General features: G+C 42.1%; 1 protein-coding gene across 2 annotated transcripts; it reads right to left on the reverse strand.

The window, feature by feature from the left end:
- Window positions 1-83: 83 nt before the first annotated feature.
- Window positions 84-14257, reverse strand: NSUN5 (NOP2/Sun RNA methyltransferase 5). 2 transcript variants are annotated; one of them, XM_083378634.1, is made up of 10 exons: window positions 14127-14257; window positions 11818-11940; window positions 10197-10368; window positions 9536-9644; window positions 8450-8585; window positions 7492-7607; window positions 3357-3535; window positions 2652-2856; window positions 1663-1815; window positions 84-430 (listed from the first exon to the last, which is right to left on the reverse strand). In XM_083378634.1, exons 1-10 carry the CDS (start codon window positions 14253-14255, stop codon window positions 325-327), a joined length of 1428 nt encoding a protein of 475 aa, XP_083234760.1. In that variant the 5' UTR covers window positions 14256-14257; the 3' UTR covers window positions 84-324. The 2 variants fall into 2 exon arrangements, with proteins under 2 accessions (XP_083234760.1, XP_083234761.1); XM_083378635.1 differs by lacking the exon at window positions 84-430 and adding an exon at window positions 450-1014.
- Window positions 14258-19584: the final 5327 nt, after the last annotated feature.

Here is a 19584-nt window from a genome sequence, read left to right on the forward strand (position 1 = left end):
AGCTCAATTTCTCTCAAGACCTCCATACAGGTGGTCTTACACACACACACACACACACACACACACACGTAATTACAGCCTGGTTTCAAGTTCTGATGGCTGCCTCAACCTTGGGCACTCACCAGCTGCCCTACATTTATGAGTATTGCAGTATCCTGTGGTTACATGTCCACGGTTTACAATGTTTTTGCCAAAAACCAGTATTCTGCAAGTTCCCATTTCAGTATGTCCACACTGACTGACTGAAAAGTTCACTTTTATTTCCATCCAAGGTCTTTCTCTTGCAAAATCCATTGATAAAGACCAGTAAGCTTCTAAAGAATTTCACTTATTTGAAAAAGCCATCTGTTTCTTCTTTTTTCGTTTCCTGGTTGCTGGATTGGGATTTGTTTCTAATTTACTGCCAGCCTCTGAAAGCAGCACTGCAGAACTATAAGCAAAACCACAAAGAACAAAAAGCTATTTCCTATATAAAAAATGCAATCAAGACATAAGTATTTGAAACATATTAAGACTAATTCAAAATATGCAAAATAATAAAACTCTGAAGATACAAGTTATGCATAGAGTAGATTAACATAAGGGGAGTCTGTGGCCATGCAAATGGAACTTTTATCTAGTGCAGAGATGATGTTAAATTGCACCAAGGGTTCTCCCATGACTGACTGAGAAGACAGGCAGATGGATGTTGGCTGCCTATTTGTAGAAATAAAATCTGTTTCCTGCCTGTAACATTTGAGTCTTGTATTATGTGGAAAAGAAATTACTGTTTCTTCCTAACAAGATGTGCTTTGACAGAACCACCTCTGCACCTGAAAAAAACCTCAGTTTCTATTTAGACTGTGCCTATTGTCTAATTCAAGACTGGCACATGGCTTATTGGGCCCGATAATGCAGGTTTGTAAGATAAATTGAAGCTTATCTCAATTGTGAAAAGTAGGATCCTGTTGCCAGGGTTGAGGGCAGAGAGTCACAAACTACATAGGTTTGACCTCCAGAATCCTTTAAGACTTTCTGAAAGATGGGAATCATACTTTTTTTTTAATAACAGAAATATAGAGCATAGAGAACATATATAAGAGTATTTATGCTGTAGAGCAGGGGTGTCAAACTGCCGGCCCGCGGGCTGGATGCGTCATGCCGAAATCGCACCCACCCCATTGCCGGCAATGGAAAAAAACTCACGATATGTCGCAACATGTCATGTGACGTTGCGAATTTGACACCCCTGCTGTAGAGCATATAGGTAGTTCTTAACTTACAACCACAACTGAGCCTAAAATTTCTGTCGCTAAGAAAGTTAAGCGAGTTGTGCCTGATTTTGCAACTTTTGCCACAGTTGTAAAACGAATCACTACAACTGTCAAGTGAATCATGCGTTTGCTAAGCGAATCTAGCTTCCTCCATTGACTGCTTGTCGGAAGCCAGCTGGGAAGTTTTCAAATGGCGATCAAATGACCCTAGGACTATCATAAATACATGCCGGCTGCCAAACACCCAAATTTTGATCACATGACCATGGGAATGCTGCAATAATTGTTCAATGAAAACTGGTCATAAGTCACTTTTTCCCCATGCCATCACTAACTTTGAAGAGTCACAAAACAAATAGCTGTAAATCAAGGACTACCTTTACAGGGTACAAAGAGAGCATTCTTTTACCTTGCAGCATGTGCTTCTGTGTGCTTCCTTTCCAACACTGCTACAAAGAATCCATTAGTCAGTGTTTCTTCTGGCGATGCTCGGAGAAAGCACTTAGCTTCAGGAAAAACAGGTAAGCCACGAGGGGTCCAGGATGGCAGGACTTCTACCAATCTCCAAGGAAGAAAAGCAGAGAAGTACTTTAAAGAACTCAATGCTTCCCTGTCCTTTTAACACTGCTGCCTACTACCTTGCAGTCGTACCAGGGAAGCAAACTTCCACCTTTCAAAATTGTCTAATGAGCTGCATGGCAGCATCTAACACCTTGGCTGATCCGGGGTCCAGACCTTGTTATTCTTGAATCAGGTAGCCCTCTAGACTGGGAAATCTAACATCCTAGAAGATGGCAATAGCAAACCACTGCTATGCTGCCGCCATGGTACCTACACGGAATATCCCTGAAATCACCAAGAGTTGCGTTTAACTTAGGAAGCTTTAATTCCTAATGGCTATGAAACTGGAAAGTTTCGTCCCTGTCCCCAGCTATCCCAGCCCCTAAAATAGAAGATAGAAGGATTGTTGATTTCAAATGTATTTGTCATGAATGGCCAACAAGATGAAAGCACTGGAGAAATCCAGTTAGTTTGATCACGTTTGGAAACATGAGAGAGCTGTAGGTCTACACACTAGGAGGGCATCAAGTATCAAGAGGATGATCTGTACCAGGGGGAGGCAACCTTGGCTCTTTTATGACTCGTGGACTTGTAACTCCCAGAATTCCTGAGCCAGCATGGCTGGCTCAGGAATTCTGGGAGTTGAAGTCCACGAGTTATAAAAGAGCCAAGGTTGCCTACCCCTGATCTATACTGATTTCCAAGAGACTTCTAGCTTTATACAGTCGTTTCCACCAGCAATCCTTAAAATAGTAGCAAGGAAGACCCAAGCCACTTTTCAGCCCAAGCTCTACCAGCTCCAGGAAGGCAGACCCTGGTTTAACCACCTTCTTGTACCTGAAGGCTTCTCCCTCCTGCTCCAACACATCTTTCACCACATCTTCATTCTCCTCTTTGTGCACCGAGCATGTGGAATAAACCAGCCGTTGAAGGGCAGGGAACTGCAATGCATGTGCCAGCATTTTTCGCTGGAACCCAGCAAGCGACTGCAGTCGCGTAGGCAGGGAGGTGCTTTCCTCCTCTGCCAGGCGGTTGACCATACCTGCCACAGAAACAGACATCATACGCCTCAGTAGCTGTCAAAACTTGGCCATCCAGGGAGGCATCACACTGGTATATATTGGGCTCTCAGTCTTGATATCTACTTAAAGATACCCGTCTTTATTTACCTGGAGAAGTAGGAAATTTGGCTCTGGAACCATATAGTTATCTTTTTAAAATTTGCTTGTAAATCTATGTATACAAACCCAGATCAACTCCATTCTATTACACTTAAGCTGGAAAAAAAATCATCATTATATCTGAAAGTCAAATCATAAATGGCCCTCCTCCCAAAAACCATTTCCAATTGCTCTAATTGGCTGTCAACTTCCTATCTTGGATAAAAAGGCACAATGTATGGCCTTGGGGCTTTTAGAATATTCTTGACTGTTGCAATTGCAGGCGGCAGAGAAAATACCTTGATGATCTCTCATCCGTTTTCCTAATAAGCTTGTATTTAATATAAGTCCAAGCTGGAAATCCACCTCCACCTTTACTCACCTGAACCGCTGCATGAAGGATCCAGGAGAATGTATCTCACTTTGCTGTACTTGGAGTCAGTGGGATCTGTTGCTAAGAAGTCTTGGTGTGCCAGCTGATGGCAGGTGACCCCTGCCCGTACCAACATAGTGCTCATGGTGGCCAGCCGCTTGGCATCAAGATCAAAGGCAAAGATCTGTCTGCATTTCAAGAGACGGAAGGAAGTTTTGAGTGGCCATGGACACATGGGCATAAGATCAGATACCTCCACAGGAGAGAAATGTGAAAACAGTAATTTCACCACAAGCAGTTTTTCCTTTCCAAGATAAGTGACCCAAAGCTTAGTCATCTGCAGGGCATTCCGAAGGACAGACTTGAGAAGACAGGATCTATTTTCTCTAACCTGACTTCTTTTTGCTTTCTAGTTGGAAGAATCAAATGAGAGCTGCCTCATCCAGAAACCTACAAAGACTGGAAGCTTATTTCTTCAAAGTTCATCCCTCTGTGTGAAGGGTGTCCAGGAGTTACATTACAAAAGATAATGGTAATTTTGCAGCCAATAGTTAGTTCTGTCATTAAACCAACAAAAATAGAGACTGGGTTCAACCAACAAAAATATCCAAGGTAACCATATTCTTGTGGCTTATAAGGATACACTTTAATTATTTTGTCATCCCATAGACAGGATGAGGGGGAGTGGGCAAAACCAGTTTCCCATTGTGTCTCTTTGGGGCAGTTAGCAAGAAGCCTCCCAACCGTTTTGTGGTTTGCAGGCTTTGAAGGGGAGAAATGGGTGCTTAAAAACCACTCACAACCTTGTCCCAAAGATGCTTTTTCACAAGGCAACTGGACTTTGTTTTTTCTTTGGAGATGTTTCACTTCTCATCCAAGAAGCTTCTTCAGCTCTGACAGGATGGTGGGGAATGGAAGGATTTATACTCCTTGCAGGCAGCTGGTAATTTGTATTTTTAAGAGAGTCCTTGAGGCCACTTGGAGGTTTATCTGTGTCATCAGGGTCACCTGAGTAGTGCAAATGGGTGCGGAGCAGGGGTCTTCAAACTTGGCCCTTTTATGACTTGTGGACTTCAACTCCCAGAATTCCTCAGTCAGGCACACTGGCTGAAGAATTCTGGGAGTTGAAGTCCACAAGTCATAAAAGGGCCAAGTTTGAAGACCCCTGCTGTGGAGCCTTCTTGGAACTATTGAAAGGACTGTGTTGTAGACTGGAGAAGGATGATACCGTATCCTTCCCCCTCTGTTGAGAGAGGGCTGTTCAGTTTTGACACAGATGGCCTCTTTGACCCCTCTTTCAAACCAGTAGTCCCGTGTCCAAAATGTGGACTTTGCTGTCTTCGAAAGAGTGGCCTTTGTCTTTTAAATGCAGATGGACTGCTGAATCTTGCCCTGATGAGTTTGTTCTCCTATATTGTGCCATGTGTTTATAAAGTGGTTGTTTTGCTTCCCCACTGTACAGATCTGCACATGGCTCACTGCATTGTACTGCATATACCACGTCGCTCAATTTGTGTCTGGGTGTTTTATCCTTGGGGTGGACAAGCTTCTGACTTAGTGTATTCTTGAGTTTGAAGTGTGCATGTATGTTGTGTTGGCTGAAGATCCTCCTGAGCTTTTCCGATATTCCTGCAATGCATGGAATGACTACATTGCTTCGTTTATTGTTTTCTTCTTTGTCTGTTATGGAGGAACATCTTCAAAGAAAAACAAGAAAGTCCAGTTGCCTCATGAAAAAGCATCTTTGGGACAACTATGACCTGGAAGACTGAGAGTCTCCATAGACATTCACAACCTTCAAAACTCTTCAAGTAGTGTTCTTAGGGTCACAAATATTACGGGTTCTTTCACCGGTGAAGATACCTTGGGTTCACACACACTATTAATCCACAATCTGCAATGACCAGATTCATGCAACATACTAAGCCAATTTTAAAAAATCATTTTAGAATGATTTGTATGAATCCAACTATAGACACAAGCCCCTCTAGATTACAAAAGTAAACTCTCCAAAAATGTTGAGGCCATGGTAAAAAAAAATGATGAAAATGTTAAATTTAAACAGAAACTTTCTTAGCAAACACAGACCTGACTTAATGTTCTTAATGTATCATTTATAAACAAGTAATATGTTATTTAGTGTATTTATAAAACCTCCAGCAAAATCCAGTGGAGATTTCCTCAGATGATCACTCTTTTAATTTGCGCTTTTGGATAAACTGATGCAGAATGACAAGCATAAATGTATGGATGTTACAAAATAAGAGTTTCATCAAGTAATTTAAGAGGCAGGTGAGATAGATATTTTTTTCTGCTTAAGAATTTCTTGAGGGAAGGCTGTTTTCTATAAATATGATTATTTACATGAATTAAGCTGTGATCAAAGTCTAAACTAAACTAAATATACTAAACAAACAGCTGCAAATTGTGAAATAACTCATATTTAGCCAAGCAGAATTGTCTCAGGGGTTTCTCGCCTAAATCCCAAAATATAAATTGCAAATGAAAATTGCAAATTTGGGAGTAAATTGAAAAAACTACTGTAATATTTATGACTGTATCCCGTGGTTTCTATAAAGATCACTGGCATATTTTAGATCAGGGGTGTCAAATTCAATTTCATTGAGGGCCACATCAGCATTGCGGTTGCCCTCAAGGGGCCGGGTGGGCATGGTCTTGGGTGGGTGTGGCCTACTGGGTGGGCGTGGCTAGAGTGCGTATGGCCTACTGGGTGGGCATGGCCAGCTCTACATCGTTCGCATCAAGGGTGCCTATGGGGGCCTGGGCAGGAGTGGGACAGATCTGGGGGTCTCTGGCAGAAGGAGGGTCTCTGGGCCAGGGCCAAGGCAGTGGGGGCCGTTCCCTCACTGTTTCCAGGATGGCTTCACGGGCCACATGAAACCACTTTGCAGGCCGGATCCGGGCCCCGGGCCTTGTGTTTGACATGTCTGTTTTAGATAATAATTTAAACTTTTAGCACATTGGAAATAGTTGAATATTATTTAGAGAATATAGAGAACTACTATTTTTCCAGTAGTAGAAATTGCTTTATCTTAAATGTAAAAATCTAAATTATACATTTGGAGTAAATTAAACTTTGCCTTGGAAAATTCCCATTATTCCAAAAGAGAGTATGGAAGGAGAAAGGTTGCAGAACTGAGAGCTGCTGGAAGAAGAAAGCAGATACTAAGCAGCTAAGAAATGTAGAAAAGAGTTTTGGGATTGTATTATCCTTTCTCATACCACTCAACCACACAAGTGTTTGGTTGTTTTTTTTAGAAAAAATCAACCTGCAACTGGGATGAAATTTAGGTGACTATAGCAGACATGTCAAACACAAGGCCTGGGGGCCAGATCCGGCCCGCGAAGTGGGTTCATGCGGCCCGCAAAGCCATCCTGGAAACAGTGAGGGAACGGTGCCCACTGCCTTGCCCTTGGCCCAGAGACCCTCCTCCTGCCAGAGACCCTCAGATCTGTCCCACTCCAGCCCGGGCCCCCATAGGCACCCTTGATGCGAACGATGTAGAGCTGGCCACACCCACCCAGTAGGCCATATGCACTCTAGCCACGCCCACCCAGTAGGCCACGCCCACCCTGGCCATACCCACCCGGCCTCCTTGAGGGCAACCGCAATGCTGATGCGGCCCTCAATGAAATTGAGTTTGACACCCCTGGACTATAGCAAGGAGATCTACAGAAGGAATATATTGTTGGGGGGGGGGGTTGATTTGAGGCTGCATAAATTCTTCACCTCTGCTTCCAGAAGGAGGAAACAAAGGAGATTGTCTGGAGCAAAAGGAAGCTGGAAAGGCAGATACATAATGCTCAGCAGCACCAGAGGTAGGGATTAAGAACTGAGCAACCTTCAATTCACCAATCAGATCTGCAAAATTGACTAGATGAGGGGGGAGGAAATGGGGAAAGGGGGGGGAATGCTAATACCATGCAAACCTAGAGAACAGGTGCTCCCAAAATCTATTCCAGGTCTTTCTGGAAGCCTAATAAAAATGCTACATTATCATTATCACCCGGATCTTTGTAGAAATTATTGTTGTGTTGTAAACTGCCACAGAGGATTCTGTACCCTAGAATGTTGCCTAAAACATCTTCATATATACATGGTACTGCCTTTCCTTCCCCTTACCCTTTGTTCTTCATGATGGCAGCCAGCTGGCTGGTTTTATTGCCAGGAGCAGCACAGGCATCGATCACATGGGACCCTACAGTAGGATTCAGGAGAAAGGCAGGGAGGCAGCTGGCCTAGGGTTAAAATACACACAAACACACACACACACACACACACACGAGATAAATGCACTTATCCATATATGGCAGGCCCATCACCCTCTTTCCATGTCCCCCAGCCTCAAGAGCAGCTTCTCAAACATTGTCAAGAAACATTTAATGCCCACTGAAAGGAAAGCGCCCCAGAGACAGACCAGAGTTGTGATATAAGGATATCTGCTAGAGGGATCCAAAGGCCTTGGGAATGGACATTAACAGCTGGGAAACCTTGACCTCTGATCGCTCAGGTTGGAGGCTAAAGACGCAGCATGGCCTTCTCCAATTCGAAGAGACACTTGCGCGGCAGGCTGAGGCAAAGAGGCAGTCCCCAAACCAGCGAAATCTGGGGGCTGGACAGGGGACAGATTGTATCTGCCCTCAGTGTGGAAGGGACTGCCACTCTCAAATTGGCCTTTTTAGCCACACCAGATGCTGCTTTAGGACCTCTTTCCAGAGCACGATACCATAGTCTCTCGAGACTGAAGGATGCCAATGATGAATGATGTCTCTCTCTTTTTTTTTTTGGCGAGTAACAGCTTATTAAAGCTAAGCAGACATTTCTATATTTCATCTGGAGAATTTATCACAAAATGAAAAGTGGTAAGATATCGCAAGATGAAATAGGAAACACTTCCAATACAATAGCATAAAAGTCTAAAAGCCTGAAACCAGCCAGAAGCTCACTTGGAAGGAAGAGGGAGGCCATCTAAGAGTCTGACTGTGTTGGGCAACTTCACCAAGGCAGATCAGCTGGCAGCTAAACAGCTCCACCAGCCCTTCCCACTGATCCAGGTGGAGGGACCATCCCAGCTACTCACTTTGTCCTGGAGAATGATGTGTCCAGCCTGATAGAGCTGGTTCTCATGAAGGTCTGCCTGAGGAGGGAAGATCAGCAGGTCAGGAAGATGGAGGTCCAGCAGGAATTTCTTCCCGGATAAGATCACTTCCTCCATACTGAAAATGATAGTAATAAAGATGGAAAGCTGTTGCTTCTTCACTAAGCTAAGAAACTCTTCCCTACCGGAGTTAGAAAGCAGAGCTCTCTGAATGCAAGCAGCATGACACAAATAAGCCTGTCCATCAATGAAGAAAGTATCTATCAGGTAAGTAATGTGGAGAGATACTTCATCTCTTGTCAAAAGCCTCTTGCTCTGCAGCAGAAAAGCAGGATCAGAGATGAAGAGCCAGCAAAAGTTGCTTCAAGAAAGGGGTTATGGGAGGGAAGAGAGTCCCTTGGGAGAGGGGCGGTATATAAATCCAAATAATAATAATAATAATAATAATAATAATAATAATAATAATAATAATAATAATAATAATAATAATAATAATAATAATAAAAAATTGGTGCAGAGTGGCAAGCACAAATGTATTTGGTCTACTTTTGTATTATGTGGATGAAAACTAACTTCCCCCAGACTCCACATCCTTTTTCCTCTTTCAATCTGGCCTAAAATCGAGTAAGGGTGCCAACTGCAGCATCTTATGTTACCCTTTACTGGGGTAAACTCAGCTTAACTGTAGCCAGTGAGCACAGGCTAGTTTTAAGCAAACCTAAGTCTCCTTCAAGCCAGGTTTGCCTCACAGGCATGCCTATGTCACCTCCTTGGCAATGGTCTGACAGTGATGTTCTACTGCCTACTTCTGGGTTGTTTCTCAAAATCCCGCTAGCTTAAAAGTCCTCGCATTTCCTGGTTGTGTCTCATCCATTATAACCAGTTTTTTAGGATATGCTGCAGATATGAAAATGCAGGCTTTCAGTCTCTTCCTTGTGGCTGCACGTGAGAGGAGGAACGGTGGTGAGCAACTGCTGATTCCCCCAAGTCTGCAACACTACAGTCTGGAGACAGAGAGCCTGCCTGTTCCTGAGATACGGAGCAGAGGTTGGAGAAGACTAAACTAACCGGCCTGCTTGGCCCTGGTAAGAGTAACCCTGGCGTTTGAAGTAATCAACGACATCATCCACACATGTCTTCAATACGTTCACTCGGACATAGCGCGGCACCTGAAGTGCTGGAAAACAAAGAGACAGGGATCTTCTGAAATCAAGTTCCTGGGTTTTCCGTAACATGTAACTGCTTTGTCTTTTATATCCATTTTGATCTGGCAAGAACATCATCTCACATAGCCAGAATACAGATTGTAGCCAGATTGGAAGAAAACTATTCACAGGCATTGCCCTCGTTCACACATTATACTTAAGTTTGTTTCACCACGGCCTGAGTAGCTTCCAGTTTTCTGGGTTCGGTCAGCAGACGTATTTTATGAACCATAATGGCTGGTTCACACAAGCCAAACCAAATAAATCTCAAACCAAATAAATCTCATTTATGACTTAACACAATACACAAATCCAACTTTGGCTGGCTGACTAGCTGTCCCTAGTTTCAGACGCACCGTATTAAAGCCTGCACTGTTGCTGCCACATTTGGGCAAAAACTTTAGACAGGCTTTCCAAAAGCTGTAAAGTTTTTTTTCCCTATTTTTTTCCAGGTGCAGCTGATATAACACTGCAGTCTATTTAAATTCTACTTCTGACCTCTTCCAAAAATTCTGAGCATCTACCTTTGTCAGAGTTTCCTGCTGGTGGCAGAAGATCTTCATTGCGGCTCACTTTTTTCTGGACTTTCAACCGGGCAAGCTCAGCCTGGAGACGTGCGTGATGCTTCAATACTAGGGCCTTCCCACGTCCTCCACCACGAAGCCCCTTGCCAATGAGTAAGTCATATACCAGCACCTAAGAAAGGAACGGAGCAGGAGAAAACAGCTTGGATCTGAGCCCAAGAGTGGGTCATCTGGCTCTACATCCAACTGGATTGGATTGAGGAGATACCTGCCGTATTGATTCCAGGAAAGCTTTTTAAAGACCTGGAAGATGCACAGGCCACACCTGGATAGCATCAGCAAGGAAGTAAGAACATGTCTTCAGTAAGACAGAATGAAAGAAGGCACTGAAAGGCACACCTAATATTGTTTTGAGTCATGGATTTATTTACTTGTCATAATTAAATGATACTTTTTCTCCACATGTTCAAGACACATTATATGGGCTTGTTAATATAATTACTGAATTATCTGTATTCTCAAATTACAAGCTGAGCTGAGAAAGGATGGGCCCAATGACTTTTTATAGCTTAGGGAAGTTGAGTATCCTCAATCCTAATCCAACACTTTTACCACTATTACCACACTGATTATTCTAGCCATTGCAATGATCTCCTAGTAATATGAACAGCATATTTAAGAAACAGACTAATGAATTTGGGTAAGAGTAATCCCTTGTCTCCCACAAATCCGTGAGAAATGGCTTGGGTGGAGAAAGAAAGAATACTGAATAGAATACAGAATAATAGAGTTGGAAGAGATCTTGAGGTTCTTCTTGTCCAACTCTTTGCTCTAAACAAGAAACCCTATACCAGACATGTAAAACACAAGGCCCAGGGGCCAGATTCAGCCCGTGAAGTGGTTTCATGCGGCCCGCGAAGCCATCCTGGAAACAGTGAGGGAACGGCCCCCACTGCCTTGGCCCTGGCCCAGAGACCCTCCTCCTGCCAGAGACCCTCAGATCTGTCCCACTCCTGCCCAGGCCCCCATAGGCACCCTTTATGCAAACATGTAGGCACCCTTGATGCAAACGATGGCCCACCCAGTACGCCATACACACTTCAGCCACGCCCACCCAGTGGGCCACGCCCACCCAGGCCACACCCACCCAGCCCCCTGAGGGCAACCGCAATGCTGATGTGGCCTTCAATGAAATTGAGTTTGATACCCCTGCCCTATACCATTCCGGACAAATGGCTATCCAATTTCTTCTTAAAAATGGATGGGCAACTTCTGGAGGCAAGAGAAAACAGTGAAAGAGGGGAAAAAACCAAATAGCTGACATTGTATGCTTTTTCTACATTCCACCCCATTCATATTGTTGGACTTTCCCTTCTCTCACTGTTCCACTCTCCATTTCCAAAGGCCTTATCAAGGACCAGAAAAAGGGTCTGCTGTTGCAGATTCCCCCAAATCTGTCCATGTGAGCAACCCAAGGGTTGAAGTCACTTACAAGCCACTGATTGTGTATTTCCATGCAGAATGGTGCCTGCAGTTACCAAATGAAAGCAACCCCATGGAATCTAGCTTGCAATAAAAATGGCTTCAACCTTTCTCATAAGTAATAGTCATACCAGTTCACCTTGGCCAGATGTGGCTGCAGCTTTTTTTCAGCACAGAACAAACCAGCAGCATCTATGATGGAATCCAGTACAGAAGAATAACGAAGTGTTTCTGAAATAAGTGCATAGAGCAGCCGGGTATTCTGCAAAAGGAAGGAACATTGTTGATGGAATCAGAAGAATTGATAACAATACTAAGCGAACAATGCCAACAAATTGGAAGACCATACAGCGGACGACATATTTGAAGAGGCCAGTTTTACCTACCAAAACCAAAAAAGGAGACTTAACAGTTTGTGGAAACTATCACACAGTATCTTTAGTTTCACATGCTAACAAAATAAACTGTAAAACTACGGAAGGTTCTTAGCAAAATGAGAATCCCAAAACATTGCCTCTTTGACACAAGACAGAAAGCCATAGTCCAGATGGAACGTAGGAGAAAAGAGTGGTTCCAGGTCAGCAAAGGAGTGAGACAAGGTTGTATTACTCTCTCCTCATTTACTCATTCTATATGCTAAGCACATTTTGAGGGGGGGAAAGTGTGGTTTTAAAATTGGAAGAAAAAATATCAATGACTTGCATTATGCTAATGATACTACTCTGATACCTGACAATGCATATGGTCTGCAATCTCTTGTAAGGAAAGTCAGTGAAAGTGGAAAAAAAAACACCTGGATTAACATTATTTATTTATTTATTTAATGTTTCACATTTCTGAACCGCCCATATCCCTCAAAGATTAACATAAAGAAGATGAGGACAATTAAATATAAAGAAGAGAAAATTCATGTCAATAGGTACAGCAACCAGTCCTAGAGTTGGCATTGAAGATACTGAAGTGGTATATTGTTGTGCTTTTTAGGATCAACCAATAGTAAAGGAACAAGCAGTCAAGAAATGAACTGCTGTGATTTGTCAAAATGTAGAAAGATCAGAATAGCACAAGCATTGGCATTCCCTGAAACACTCTATGCAAGTGAAAGTTGGACTTTGAAGAAGTAGGATAGAAACAGTATTGACACTTTTGAATTTTGGTGCTGGACAAAATTCTGCAGAATACCATGGATAGTCAGGAAAAAAAACAAAGCACAATTGAACAAATAAACTCAGTACAATAACCAGGCTCAAATTATATTTTGGACACATTATGTAGAGACCTAGTGCAGGGGTAGGCAACCTTGGCTCTTTTATGACTCGTGGACTTCAACTCCCAGAATTCCTGAGCCAGCTGTGCTCCTTGACAAGAGCATGCGATTCATTTATTCTGCAATTAATCAACGAGCAGAACAGAATAGAATAGAAGCTGGAAGGGACCTTGGAGGTCTTCTAGTCCAGCCGCCCACTCAAGCAGGAGAACTTATACCATCTCAGACAAGCGAATGTCCAGTCTCTTCTTAAAAACTCCAGTGATGGAGCATCTACGATTTCTGAGGGCAAGCTGTTGCACTGGTTAATTGTCCTGGCTGTTAGAAACTTTCTCCTTAATTCCAGGTTGCTTCTCTCATTAGTCAGTTTCCAACCACTGTTTCTTGTCTTTCCCTCTGGTGCTTTGGAGAATAATTTGATCCCTCTACTTTGTGGCAGCCTCTCAAATACTGGAATACTGCTCTCCTGTCACCCCTATTTCTTCTTTTTTTAATTAGCCAAACCCAAGTCCTGCAGCCATTCTTCATATATTTTAGTCTCCAGGCCTTTGATCATCTTAGTTGCTCTTCTCTGAACTTTTTCCAAGGTCTCAACATCTTTTTTGTAGTACAGTGATCAAAATTGGTTCCAGTATTCCAGGTGTGGTCTCACTAGGGCAGGGGTAGGCAACCTTGGCTCTTTTATGACTCGTGGACTTCAACTCCCAGAATTCCCAAGCCAGCATGATGCCTAATCCTGCACAAGGGTTTTATAAAGCGGTACTAATACTTCACGAGATCTTGGTTCTACGCCTCTGTTTATGCAACCCAGGATTGTATTAGCTTTTTTGGCTTCTGCTAGGTGATCATCCACTCTCAGAGTTACTGTTTTTGAGCCAGGTCTTACCTAATCTGTACTTATATCTTTGATTTTTCCTGCCTAAATGTAAAACTTTGCTTTTCTCCACATTTTGAGCATCAGAAAATTTGTTTTAAATTGCACCCAAAATATTCATTAAACTCCTTCAAAAAGTTCGCTTCCTAAAAAAAAAACCACGAGCACACAGGAAGGTAACTATCGTCCCATAGCTAGCACTAAAAAGATAGTCTATCCTCACACGTGGAGGATCTGTTACCCAGCCCCACTCCCCATTTTTTTTAAAAAAAAACTCTTTTAAGTTGTACAAAGACCGTCTACTTGCCGGGAAGTGACTTCCATAGACTAGAGTCTTAAGGGAACCTTCCCGACGTTCCAGCCTTGCCAGGATTGAAGCAGCGACCCCATAAAGACCAAGCGCCGCGCCGCTTCCCTGCCGACGCTGCCGCATCATGTTTGGACCCGGACTCTGGGAGCCTCAGTGCGCACGCGTTCAGAAAAGAAATGAACTGCGCGTGCGCAAAGCAGGGAGGCTTTCATAGAGCAATATTAGTTCCACAGCTTCAAGCGTTCGACTCGAGGAGCTTCGAGAGTACCTTTTTGTTTCTGAACTAAAGCAAAATGCCACGCACAGAAATGAATGGGGAATGCTCAGTTTTACTGCAGCCATCACTCTACATCCGTAAAAAATAAGGGTAGGCTTAAACTGAGTGAAAAACAATCAGTTTGAAGAAGCGTCCCGAGTTCTCTCACTTCTGCCTGCTGGAACTGAGGAATTCTGGGAGTTGAAGTCCACAAGTCTTAAAGTTACCAAGTTTGAGACCCCGATCTAAGGCTATCAGAACTGGTTATAAGAATCAAGTCCATAGATGGCACTAAAGAGAATAGAATAGAGCTGGAAGGGACCTTGGAGGTCTTCAGCTCCCTGCTCAAGCAAGAGAACCTATACCATCTCAGACAAGTGACTGTCTAGTCCAGGGATAGGCAACCTTTGGCTCTTTTATGACTCGTGGACTTCAACTCCCAGAATTCCTAAGCCAGCCAGGCTGGCTCAGGAATTCTGGGAGTTGAAGTCCACGAGTCATAAAAGAGCCAAGGTTGCCTACCCCTGGTCTAGTCTCTTAAAAATCTCCAGTGATGGAGCTCCCACGATTTGTGGAGGCAAGCTATTCCACTAGTTAATTGTCCTCATTGTCAGGAAGTTTTTCCTTAATTCCAGGTTGCTTCTCACTTTGATCAGTTTCCAACCATTGTTTCTCGTCCTTCCCTCTGGTGCTTTGGTGAATAACGTGACCCTCTCTTCTTTGTGGCAGCCCCTTAAATACTGGAATACTGTTATCATGTCTCCCCTATTTCTTCTTTTCTTTAGACTAGCCAAACCCAGGTCCCGCAGCCATTCTTCGTATGTTTTAGTCTCCAGGCTTTTGATCATCTTAGTTGCTCTTTTCTGAATTTTTTCCAAACTCTCAACATCTTTTTTATATATACAAGTTTTATTGATTTTTAATATTTACATATACACGTATTTGTGAAACAATATGGTGGTTGGGTAATTAAAATCAGAAATAACCATTTGTAAATAGTTCAGGTTACATCAACAGAGATACCCTCTCTAATTCCCTTAGTAATTACATAGTCAAAATAAGCAAGTTAGCATATTTCTAGTTATAACCAGGTCAATCAAGAAAATTCAAAATATATTTTCACTAATACATATCAATATCCTGTTTTTAAATTTTATCTAATTGCAATAGGATATTTTATTTTTATTATTAGCATAGCTTATAATATATAGAAAAAAGCTTAATTTTGGGTGACCCACAATTCCCTATTTCAATAAAGCATAGTTCTTTTGTCTACAAAACTTATATTGTTCATTACAAAACATTCTTATGTTTTACCATTAAAGTCTAATTTTCATCTTAGCAAATCACCAGTTATTAAAAATAAATTTTTGCCTTAACCGTTCAACAATTATTAAAATGCTATCTTTTATATATCAAATTCTAGATTCTATACTATAGTTCAAAAATAGCCACTGAATATTCTATAAGGCATCTTAACTGTACATCAATTATTAAAGTATTATCTTTTAATATGTCATTCCAAATTCTATAATATAGTTTGGAGTTATATTTCCTTTACAAATGTAAAAGCTAAATGTAAAATCAGTGATATATTTTTAGAGATTCCCCTTAATCCATAGAAAGATATTTTTATAGTCTATCTTTAGGAATCTCAAAAGATAAACAAGTTCAGTCTTTTAAGTCTAACTCTTGCCTTCCTTTTGTGCCAATCATGCTTCGCTCTTGGTATCTTTAAATTCTCAAATGTATCTTCCTTTCTTCCTATACCCCTTATTTGAATCCAGGGAGCGTATCCAAACGTCAGTTTTGCAAGGAACATGTCCCCTTTGTAACTATTGTATTTTTGCTTTGGTAGTTCAGTTTTTGATGGTTGATATAATATAACTGTCATTAAATCAGTCAAATCTTTTTGTTCTTTCAATTCTATCTGGGTTAGGTAGAAAGTAGTAGCTGGTATTATGGTTGTCATTTGATTAATTGAATTCTCAATATAGTGTATTTGAAGGCCTTTAGTGTCTTCACTCTTGGTGTTGCTTTCTTCAGGTGCTGTTGCTTTTTGGCTTGTAAGTTTTGTAGTTGCTATTAAAGTTTGGACTTTAAGGTTTTCTGTAGGTTGCTTTTGTTGTTCTTTGAAATCTCCTGTTTTAGTGTTAGTTTCCACTTCTTTATTTGGTTTTGGGTTATCTTTTCCTCATTTAAGGTCAGACTTTGATTTGGTGGCTTTAACTTGTCAAATTTTTCTTGCAGCTTGGCTTTAATTTGCTCTGTCATTGCCAAAATCATGTCCAGTATCAGTTTATAATCAAGTGGCGGGATGTATTCATCCATTTCATTGTTGTTTAAAGTTAAATCTTCCATGGAGGCTATTTTAATAATAGTCAAAGATTTTCCACCTCCTGAAGAGTTGTAATCAGTGCCAGGTGTTCCCACACTTATCTTCAAGGACAGCTCTATTATTCAGAGAGCTTTCACAACAGAAAAAGGAAATTTACTTGCTGTACCAGGGTTCACCACAAGATGTCATCAATAACATATAACATGCAATGTAAGAGGGTTTTTTTCTTGTTCCAAATTAATATAGAACTTTTGTGGAATTAGTCCAATTTTTTTCTTTAATTCACAGTTTAAAGAAAGAATAGGATAGTGAGTCCCCAGCAACAAATAGAAGCTTTTTAGCAAATACAGCTGAAATTGCTTAGATTCTTTGCTGCATTAATTGGATTTCTTTTGTAACTTTGAGGCTTTAAGCTTTGTTCCCAAAGTAGATATTCGCTATTTTCTCAAAAAATGGGGAAGGAGATTTTCAGGAAGGTCCCACAGGAAAATGATTAAGGGAATAGGAAAGGTAAAAGCTCACCCAGGTCCTCCAGATTGCTTTGTAGTGCTAGGTAGTATTTTTGGCTTTCAGCAGGCAGCGGCTTAGTGATCGGCCATCTTTATGGCCAGTCTCTTCTTCAGGCCAAAGGAGATGATCCCGGATTCCAGCGGAGGGCTGCCACCCTTCCGTGATTGCAGGGAAGTCCTCCTCTCAGTAATCGCCCCTCCAGGTCGATTTTTGACCCTTTTCAGAGTCCTCCAAACAAGAAAGAAATGGACGGCAGGAGACAGACTGTCCCTGAACGTCCGGAAGCACCACATGCACAAACCGGAAGCCTCTCAACATCTTTTTTGTGATATGGTGACCAAAACTGGCTGCAGACCTAGCATGTTCTCTCTTCTGTATGCCTTGATTCCCATCTAGTGGCCATCAGATGTTTGCAACTTAGATCTGGTTCCCCTCAGTGGGAATGCAGCCATAAACATCACTGATGTTACCTAGTTTGGGGAATGAAACTTTTGCAAGAAAACAACCAAACTCAGAGAGCACCAAGGACTTCTCATTTCAATCGTTAACTACAAGTATTCTCTGTTATCAAAATTTCAGAGTGTTGGGCTGCAATACCTTGACTGAATTGACAACTTATAATGGAAGAATATGTTTAGGCAACATTACTACTCTGTCTTACTCCAGAGCCAGGATAATAAGACTGACCAGTCCCTCCCGCTTACATATAAAGTTGCACACAAATAGGCCAGGTTTAAATACAAATTATGTCACCTTCAATAGCTGTAGAGATATAACTTGACTGCACTGCAGGGAGGGGGAGCTATGATCTATTTAACGTTGTGTTCTGATTTTTTGACATGCAGTGGCTGTTCAGACAACACACTCAACCACACTCAGCCAGTTAAATACCTAGTGCCTTATTTTCACAACATATTAAGCTTGATTAGTGACCACCTTGGTTTATTTATTTATTTATTTATTTAGGTGTTTGTTGTGGTTTAATGTATTGGTTTACAGTTCAAACCAGTAAATAGGCTGATTCAGCAACCAAGGTAAACATGTTGTAACAAATAGCCCTTCTGTTCCCCATGGCTGGTATTTGATTTTTTTTAAAAAAAAGCAGAACAGAGCAGAATAAAAATAGGCCAAGGAAGACATTTTAAACATCAAGCAGCATGAACCACTGCTGCTGGTAGCATCTTTTTACCTGAAGAGGCCTTATAGACTCAGCGACTTTGTGGAATTGGAAAAGAATACCTGAAGATTCCCTTGTCCCAGATAGTTAGATTGGTCATATTATGCCACCACTTTGATCTATTCTTTTTCCTCATATATTCAATATAAAGGACATGAAATATGTGGGCGTTGCCCCTTAAGATGCCCTAGATCTACCCAAATGGAGACAGCTTTGCTGACAAGTGGACCCTGTTATAGTGCGGGAATAACATTAGGCAGAGGAGATTCAATATAAAGTTTAAAATGCAGAGAATGACTAAAGCTGCAACATAACTAAATCATTGTGACAGGCACACAATGCCAGCAAATCAGCAGTTGATTTTGACTGAATGGCATATAAATAAAATTTATGTCTGCTGGATTAGCACATACAACCAGATATCAATAACTGTTCTGTACCAGCCTGCTACCGGCCCTGCAGAAAAGGCAGGGACAACCCCTTTTACAATAAGGCAAGAGGCTGGAATTACGCCTGCCAAATTTATTACTACAAAAACAAACAGAACAAGACAAACCAAGAAACAGGAGCTTAAAGAAACAGGAACAATCCAAGCGGTTGCCTTCAGCAAACCAGCCCTCCCCACACATTCCCCTTATATAGAGTTCAGGGCATGGCTTCTCTCTGCCTCCTTCCGAGAAGCCCCATTGCCTTCCTCTGTTTACTCCTAATTGACTGCCTCCTGCGTCCTTGAACAGGGCCAGCTGTGGGTCATCTTTATCCACGCTGTCAGGCTCACACAGCTGGGTCTCCGTGGTGACCAAGTGGGAGGGGCCTGGCTGAGGGCTCTCATCAGCAAGATCTTCAACCCCCTCAGCAAGATCTTCAACACCCCCCTCCTCCTCCTCTGAGTCATCCGACCCAACTGCCAAACCCACAGGCTGACCCTGAATCACAACAATAACAGCCAAAATAATAAGTAAAACCAACCTGAAGGAGCATCTGTGGAGGGAAGAGTAAGAAAAACTGAAGGTGGTGGCCATAATTGAAGCCCTGCTCCTTTTTGATATTGGTTCAGTATAATGAATGAACCTTTATTGTCAAAGTACCAACCATGTATACATTGAGATTAGCTGAGCCTCCCTTCGTGCTCCCACCCCACAACTCACAGTGACAACAAACCTCCATCTTATTA

This window comes from Vipera ursinii (genome assembly GCF_947247035.1).
Source record: "Vipera ursinii genome assembly, chromosome: 1".
Classification (NCBI taxonomy): Eukaryota; Metazoa; Chordata; class Lepidosauria; order Squamata; family Viperidae; genus Vipera; species Vipera ursinii.